This window comes from Fragaria vesca, linkage group LG1 (assembly GCF_000184155.1).
Source record: "Fragaria vesca subsp. vesca linkage group LG1, FraVesHawaii_1.0, whole genome shotgun sequence".
NCBI classification, from domain to species: domain Eukaryota; kingdom Viridiplantae; phylum Streptophyta; class Magnoliopsida; order Rosales; family Rosaceae; genus Fragaria; species Fragaria vesca.
Window position 1 is genome coordinate 19709659 of NC_020491.1, and position 8954 is coordinate 19718612.

General features: G+C 40.2%; 2 protein-coding genes and 1 pseudogene across 2 annotated transcripts in view; 1 reads left to right on the top strand and 2 right to left on the bottom strand.

Annotated features, from left to right (window-relative positions):
- The window catches only part of LOC101306182 (probable 1-deoxy-D-xylulose-5-phosphate synthase 2, chloroplastic-like), a 3620-nt gene extending 882 nt beyond the window's left edge, over window positions 1–2738 (top strand). The window contains exons 4-10 of the mRNA XM_004289469.1: window positions 156–306; window positions 450–721; window positions 814–1087; window positions 1172–1479; window positions 1590–1871; window positions 1959–2243; window positions 2340–2738. Of these exons, the coding sequence (XP_004289517.1) occupies window positions 156–306; window positions 450–721; window positions 814–1087; window positions 1172–1479; window positions 1590–1871; window positions 1959–2243; window positions 2340–2486 (1719 nt within the window). The 3' untranslated portion in view covers window positions 2487–2738. The remainder of the gene's footprint in view (window positions 1–155; window positions 307–449; window positions 722–813; window positions 1088–1171; window positions 1480–1589; window positions 1872–1958; window positions 2244–2339) is intronic.
- Window positions 2739–3395: 657 nt separating this feature from the next.
- Window positions 3396–5555, bottom strand: LOC101306473 (pentatricopeptide repeat-containing protein At5g65570-like). The gene has a single exon (XM_004289470.1). It carries the CDS (start codon window positions 5553–5555, stop codon window positions 3396–3398), a length of 2160 nt encoding a protein of 719 aa, XP_004289518.1.
- A 2046-nt stretch (window positions 5556–7601) lies between these two features.
- Window positions 7602–8594, bottom strand: LOC101306766 (annotated as a pseudogene).
- Between the last annotated feature and the right edge of the window lie 360 nt (window positions 8595–8954).

The window sequence follows — 8954 nt, forward strand, 5'->3', positions numbered from 1 at the left end:
TTTTATTATATATATATATATATATCAAATTAGTTGATATTTTATACTGTTTTTTCCAAATCAATTTCTTCTCAATCAGATTAATTGATCAGAAGACATCAAACTATAGTTAATATATATCCAATAGGTTCTGAAGGAAACAATACCTTGTGCAGGCATATCCTCATAAAATTCTCACAGGAAGGAGGCCCAAGATGCATACAATGAGGAAAACTTCAGGTCTTGCAGGATTTCCGAAAAGGGATGAGAGTGTTCATGATGCTTTTGGTGTTGGGCACAGTTCTACAAGCATATCTGCTGGTTTAGGTACTTTTGAAAATTCAATCATCCTCAACCCCCAAAACCTGCGTTCATCTCAAACTTGAGCATATATATGTTTCTAGTATTAATAGATGAATACTTCTCTAATGCCATCTAACTTTTCTCCAAAATTATTGGCACTTTGGCAGGCATGGCAGTTGCAAGAGACCTACTTGGGAAGAACAACAATATTATTTCAGTGATTGGAGATGGGGCAATGACAGCAGGACAAGCATATGAAGCCATGAACAATGCAGGATACCTCGACTCTAATCTCATTGTCATACTGAATGATAACAAGCAAGTCTCTTTACCCACCGCCACTCTTGATGGCCCTGCGACACCAGTTGGAGCGCTCAGCAGCGCTCTAACCAAACTCCAAGCAAGCACCCAGTTTCGCAAGCTTCGAGAAGCTGCAAAAGTAAGCCTTTATGCTTACACATTATAATTTTTTTATATCTTGTTCTGTATATCTTAATTTACGATCTGACTTTGAAAAATCATCCTCCAAAGAGCATTACGAAGCAAATCGGAGGACAAACACATGAAGTTGCAGCAAAAGTAGATGAGTATGCAAGAGGAATGATTAGTGCTTCCGGATCAACTCTCTTTGAGGAGCTTGGGTTGTATTATATTGGTCCAGTAGACGGTCACAATGTTGAAGACTTGGTCAACATTTTACAGAGAGTGAAAGCCATGCCAGCCCCCGGGCCAGTTTTGATCCACATCATGACAGAGAAAGGAAAGGGCTACCCCCCAGCCGAGGCAGCAGCTGATAGAATGCATGGTGAGGCTTCAAGCTTATGATCCCACACTATTTTATGAATTCTTATAAAAGATCCTTAACATTACTTAATACCTTGTCCTTCAGGAGTAGTCAAGTTCGACCCACCAACTGGCAAGCAATTCAAGACCAAATCCCCTACACTATCATACACTCAGTACTTTGCTGAATCTCTGATAAAGGAAGCTGAAACAGATGAGAAAATTGTAGCGATTCATGCAGCAATGGGTGGTGGTACTGGTCTAAATTACTTCCAGAAGAAGTTTCCAGATCGTTGCTTTGATGTGGGGATCGCTGAGCAGCATGCTGTCACATTTGCAGCTGGTTTAGCTGCAGAAGGTCTCAAGCCATTCTGTGCAATCTACTCATCATTCCTGCAACGAGGATATGATCAGGTAAGCTCATCAAAGAGAATAGTTGGGGAATTGGGGTGCATGCCACAATTCTTGCTTTTATGCCAAATAACTGCTTGATATGACACTAATGACTTGCAACACATACATAGGTGGTCCATGATGTAGATCTTCAGAAACTACCTGTCCGCTTTGCCATGGATCGAGCAGGCTTGGTTGGTGCAGATGGTCCCACCCACTGTGGAGCATTTGATATCACATACATGGCTTGCTTGCCCAACATGGTGGTTATGGCACCATCTGATGAAGCTGAACTAATGCACATGGTCGCCACAGCAGCAGTTATAGATGATAGACCAAGCTGCTTCAGGTTTCCAAGAGGCAATGGTATTGGAGCAGTTCTTCCGGCCCATAACAAAGGAACCGCAATTGAGGTTAGTTTAAAAACCTTCAAATACAAAAGTGCAAGATACATAATAGATAGCTAAATAATATCTTTCTTCGACATTATGATTGAATAGATTGGCAAAGGAAGAATACTGATGGAAGGCAGTAGAGTTGCGATTTTGGGATATGGTTCTATAGTTCAGCAATGTGTGGGAGCAGCAAACATGCTGAAAACCAGGGACATATCTGTGACAGTCGCAGATGCAAGGTTTTGCAAACCTTTGGATACAGAGTTAATCAAGCAATTGGCTAAGGAGCATGAAATCCTTATTACAGTGGAAGAAGGTTCAATTGGAGGTTTTGGATCTCACGTATCACACTACCTAAGTCTGAGCGGTATTCTAGATGGACCACTCAAGGTAAACTTCATTAAACATTCTAAAAAATTTGACGTTTCTTCTTTTGAGTTTAGTCTTTCTTCGTCCTAAAATATGAGAGCTCTTTTTTTCCTGCAGTTAAGAGCAATGGTACTTCCTGATAGATACATTGATCATGGAGCACCCCAGGATCAACTTGAAGAAGCAGGCCTCTCATCAAGGCAGATCTCAGCAACAGTATTATCTCTCTTAGGGAGGCCTAAAGAAGCTCTTCAGTTTGCTTGAGTTCAAGAGTGGACTCATTGGCATTGCCATGATAGCTGTATATATCATTTACATCATCAGAGGCTATCTGGATTAAGGAGAAGATGTGAACCCCAACTATAAAGAGGTTACTTGGGGTGCTCATCATCAGAGGCTATCTCGAGATCTCCTTTAGAACACAGGATCACTCATTTAGGTATAGGAACAATCAGTGTCAACCTAGTGCTTATGTTTGTTACAAATGTTACATTAAGGAACATAGCAGGAAACTTGAAACATCGTCTCTTCTAGCTTATCGGTCAATTTCTTTAATTTGAAAACTTTGCAAAAGTCATCTTTGCATAAGTTGATCAATCAGCAATTGTCTAATCTCTACATTAAACTAATTTTGTCATTGATTCTCACCTGAGAATAGTGAAGCACCTCCTCCTCGAGAAATTGGCATATAGATTGCAATGCAGCTGTCGGTTGATAGAAAAGATATAAAAGAAACATGTAGCAAAATAGAGAAGCTCTATCAGCCGAGGCATCCAGTTCATGGGATACCTGCAGAAAGAAAAATACAATGCGCATAGGAGATGAGAACAAGCACATGTGTCATCAATAATATCTGCAGAAACATATACAAGTATCAACTGACAGAAACTTTTACAGTTAAGTTGGATTTTTGTTTCTGTTTTTGTTTTTTTGTTTTTATCAAAAAATATCAGTCAAGTTTGATATGATGAATAAGTTGGCTATATCATCGACAAAACACAACGCAATTTGTTGTTTAATCAAGTACCTTATAGAGTTCCCTACCAAGATCCTTGAAGATAATTTGGCAGAAGATCACCAGAGCAGCAGAAAATGTGAATAATTACAGCCAATCAGACAATTGGTGATTCCAAACAGCAGACAAGATCAAAATCTAGATGTTACATTTGGGAGTCACCAATAGTCTCCACAGGAACAACAACTATCCTTAAAATGATGAAATCTTTTGGCATCTCGAGCAATTATCTCTCTCCCAGTAACTTTGGTGACAAATTTTATCCAGGAATGACAGTCCCCACAAACTTTAAGGTTCTTGAAAATCCTGATAATGGTATTCTTTTTACTACTCCTTAATAGAGCAAAGGCAATGGCTAGCTTTTCGCTGTGATAGTACAAAGACCTCTTCTTCTTATCCTCGTCCAAATCCTGTAACACAAATCTTGTGTCAGGAACATAACCCAATATTTGCACCTCCTCAAACAATTTCTCTAAGGTTTCAGTTATCTCTCCAGATCTTGGATGGGACAAATCTCCAGCCATGAAAATGTGAACCTCCCTGTCAACATCAACCCAACTCATTGCTGGGTTCTTCTTGAATTGCATTTCCCTCATTGTACTTTTCATATCAATAACTTGATTCCAATTGCCAGTTGAAGCATAAAGATTTGTTAACAGGACACGAGATCCTCCGTCTCCTGCAGAGAATTCAAGCACTTTACGTAGAGCTCTTTCTGCCATCTCAACATGTCCATGAAGCTTACATGCACCTAACAGTGCCCTCCATACTACTAAATCTGGATTTTTTACTTCTTTTATCAATATTTCAGCATCTTCCAGTCTCCCAGCACGCCCCAGCAATTCAACCATACAAGCATAGTGATCCCTTGTCAACTCAATAATGTGATTATTCCTAATGGTAGAAAAAATTTTGCAGCCTTGTGGGACCATTCCTGAGTTCTTGCATGCCAAGAGAACACTCAAAATTGTTACATCGTTTGGTTCAAGTCCCAAGTCTTTCATCCCATCAAAGAGTTTAAGTGCTTGATGTCCAAATCCACTCTGCGCGTAACTATATATCATGGAATTCATGGATACCAAATCAGTTTCAATCAAGTCATCAAAAACTGACCTTGCCATCTCTGTATTTCCGCATTTCCCATACAAGATAATGAGAGCAGCACCAGCATATATGTGTCTATCCAATCCAAATTTTGTGACAGTGGCATGAATTTGCTGCCCTTCATCCAGCATAGCAAGGTTTGAGCATGCCTGAATAACACTAGATAAAGTGAAAGAATTCGGTACAACTGAATCACGAATCATCTCCCTAAACTTTGTCAAAGCCAACTCTTCTCTACCATTTCGAACAAGAGCCACGATAAGAGATGTCCAAGTTACTAGGGTAGGATGCTGAATCCTTTTAAATATCCTCAGAGAATCATCAACCAATCCACACCTAGCATACATTGTCAGAAGTGAAGTCTGTGACGCCACTGCAGCTTCACAACCAGATTTGACAACAAGACCATGGACCAACTTACCATTATTTAAATCCTCCAAGTTCCCACAAGTTATCAAGATGCTAGCGAAAGTATACTCATTAGCCTTAACTCCATGATTAATCATGTCCACAAAAACCTCAAGAGCCTCACCATCATCACCATGCTGAGAGTAACCAACAATCAACGCTGTAAACAAAACAACATCTTTCTCCCCAACACGATTCGCCACCAACCTTGCATCCCCCAACCTACCAAACTTTGCATACATATCAACAATAGCACTACCAACAAACACATTTGCCACCTCCAGACCCAAAACCACTGACAACCCATGTGCCCGCCGCCCTTCATGCACCAAACCCAGACCCGAAAAAGCCTTGAAAACACTCGAAAACGTGTACTCATCAGGCAAAACTCCATCAAACATCATCTTCCCATACAACCCAATAGCCTCCTTACTCTTCTTGCGCCCAATGTAGGCAGAAATCATCGCATTCCAAATGACTACATGTCTCTGACGCAATTTATCAAACACCTTACGTGCATTGCTTAAGCTACCACATTTCAAATACCCATCAATGAGCGTATTGGCTATGTAGAGTTGTATGCAACTGGTTTTGGTCATATGGGTCTGAACTATTCCTAAGCCTCTTAGGGACTTTGTGTGCGTGCAATGTTGAATGAGAGAAGAGTAAAACTCGGAGGCCTCTGTGTGGGTTGTGAAGCGGGCAAGACATGTCAAGGACTTGAGGAGGTTGCGTTGGTTTAGAGTTGGTGTTATAGTTTCTAAGGTTGCGAGGATATTGAAATGCTTGGGGAAACCAAAGGCCATGTTGATGGAAGTAAATAGTAGCTCTCCCTATACTAATTTTAACACTCGACTCCTAGGGCCGATGTAGAATTGGCGGGAGCAAGAGCAATGTGACGAGCTGTCGTTTTCGCCTGTATGTTTCTATACACACTTCATTTTTAGATATTAGGATATGTAATCGTGGTACATATCTGATGATCTTTCCATTAAGTTACGGATTACGTTATTAAATATTAGTATATGTAATCTTGCTATATATCTAGTGATTTTTTTATTAAGTCACCACCGTGACAAAACAAATAGAGTCTTTATTAGAACAGTTTTCTTTACTAGCTGGTGTTTGTTAGAATACATGTATTTTATAGAAATTCTTAATATTATATCAGGACTTTTTCTTGGTGCCCATTATAATCAGGGGTTCAAGTTTCACGTCCCTCCCCTCTATAATTGTATTCCACAATTTTATTTAGGGTTTTAAGAAGAATACATGAATTTCTGACCACTGATAATTTATGTCACTTTACTTTTAAAACTATCACTTAGGTACATAAACTAGCTAGTGAACCAGACCAAATTTTAGCACGTCGTTAGTTACTCTGTTATGGAAGCGTGCTATTATCAAATAAACAAATGGTAAAATTGTATATCCTCATCCCTAACTCGTCTTCCTTCTTCTCCTTCACCATTTTTGTGCACGTCGTTAGTTACTCTGTCATGGAAGCGTGCTATTATCAAATAAACAAATGGTAAAATTGTATATCCTCATCCCTAACTCGTTCTTCCTTCTTCTCCTTCACCATTTTTGTACTCTTCCTCCCTCTCTAACTTTCTCTTCCTATCTCTCTCTCCCGAACCACCAGAAAATAGCTCTCTCTTCCAAAAAAAGAAACCAACATCTCAGTTGGATCAGAATCGGAAGCCGCTTCAATCTCAATCCCGACCAGATCTACATTCAACTCGACGAAGGAAATTACGAGAGCCTGCATTCACGACGTCTCTCTCTCTCTCTCTCTCTCTCTCACGGGACATATATATCCTCGGTGCCCGCCTATGATCCTTGATTCCTTGTCGCCGTCGTCGGCTGTAATCCCCCGAAGTGGTCAGCAACTCTCATTCCGATGAGGACGTGGCCAGATATTCCTGAGAAGAGAAAATTACTCTTAAAAGTATGACGGAAAATATACAATCTAACGAAGTAGATAACGAAATGTATAGAAAGTAGGTATGGTTAAATACTTTGTGCAGGAACGCTCACATGCGGGATAGCTAATACGGGACAAAATGGGATATTTTCACGACAGGCACAAGATTTTAAATGAACTGATGAAATTCACAACCCACTAAACCTCAATCATATACTACACACTACCCAATGTCTTCTCTTTTGCCAAAGTGCCTCCACACCCCCGACTGAAACTCTTTCTTCTTCCTCCCTCATCTCAACCCAGAATATGCCTTTTACAATCCCTTAAGGCCTGCCATAATACCGTTCTTGTTTCATCATCATCATAAGACTGGTATCTTGAAGGTCTTTTCTCAGGTTTCCAAAATCAAGAGAGAGAACCTGAGTAAATACAAAAAGATAATATGATTCGGGTCGGGTCATCTTATGACGTACGGGTATTTAGGTTATAATAACTGTAGCTATATATAAGGAAACATGCCTCCATTGTAACAGGTTATCAAATAAATATTTTTAGTTTCCTTTCAATTTCCTTCCCTTCTTCTATATATCTCTTTATGGATATATGATCCCAGAGTTCGTGGTGACCTTTAATTGAATAGCATATGCCAACTGCAAGTTTAAGATTTGGAAGGAAATATTACAGGAAGGTAAATTAACTGAATGACACTTAGTAATTGAAAGGAAATATTACATCATGAATTTCTTTCACACGAAGGTAACCTGACCCTTATAACAAGAGGATTATAAGGAGCCCTGCATTTATTAACTGAAAGGCTAAAGCCATATTGCAGGAAAGTAAACACGAAAGCAAACACATACCATCATATCAATGGTGAAAGTGACCAAAGACCTCTTAATAGGATCGACCCCAAACAGTCGAACTAGTTCGAATTCTGCTGGACAGGATCGGCTAGCTTCGGTATCCCTTTGTAAGTCAAGCCGGAACCACCCTACTTTTCTTCTATGACTTTGGACATTCTCTCCACCATCTTAGGGGTCAAATAGTTAACCCAATCTCCCACCTCAGCTTTTCTGAACAGGTTCTTGCTGTTCTCTATGTTATTGACAAACGTTCCAGTTTTGTTGATATCCAACTTCTTCAAGGTCTCAAAAGAACACATCTTTGATATGTCCTCAATCACACCGTTTCTCTCCTCCTCCTCGGTGAAAGGGTAGTCTAGAAACTTAGCCAATCTTTTCAAGTGCGACACAACATCTTGATTCATGTCCTCGTACTTCAAGAATAGCACATTCTGAGGTCTCTTCAAGCTCTCTTTCCAGTACCCCAAAATGTGATCCCAAAATGGACCAAAAGCATCCATGCCTTGGCAGTACCTATCAAAGGCCTCATCGAGGGACAATGGAGCTTGGGATTGTAGCTTGACTTTGTTGAAGAAATGCCAAGCAGAAACAAACGAGTCAAATGGGTTTCTGCAAACATAAATGATCTTACAATTGGACTCTTTAATTGTACCCAAAGAAGGAAAAGGAATATGGGTGCCAAAGAGTGTTGGCTCAGCAAACTTGGATGAGAAATCAGGAACTCGGTTGTTTATATAGAGATCCATCTCAAAGAAGGGCACAAGATGATGAGGGTTGGAAGTGAGCAAAGGATGTGCCTTTATATCGAAACGGTGTCGGTTCACAACAGCAAATGTCAAGGCTTTCAACCATGTGGTGCCGGATTTGGGTAAGCTGGCGACAACTATGTCGGAATCCCTAGCTTGGAAGTGCTTTTGGAAAGAGATTACGGCTTCTATATCTACAGATGGGCACCAAAAGTTTTGGAAGTGATATTGGTGAATGGATCTCCAGCCTCTTTCTTTGGGGAGAGAATGAAGGAGTTCCTTGTGCACTGAGGCTTTTTTCTTCATGGTTAGCCGGCTGATTTCCAGTCATACTAACAATTTGAACTGGTATTGGCAGCTAGAAATTAGACCTGGCATGAAAATGAGCTCGCATAGACGCCATAATATATAATTGTAGAAATAAGCTAGCGGCTGTAATGCAACTCCTCAGGTCACGGAGAGTGAAAGAAAACGGAAAAGATCTTGGTGGATTTCTCAGAGATTGTGTCCAGAGGGAGAATCATGCATGGACCATCAGAATTCAGAAATACAGCGCATATGTAAAACGACGAGTAATCATGCACACTCCATGCCAGAAGGTCCTTTCCTTTCATAAATTCAATGTCTGATTTGGTTTCTTGGCTGCAAATCATTTGAGACGAGTAA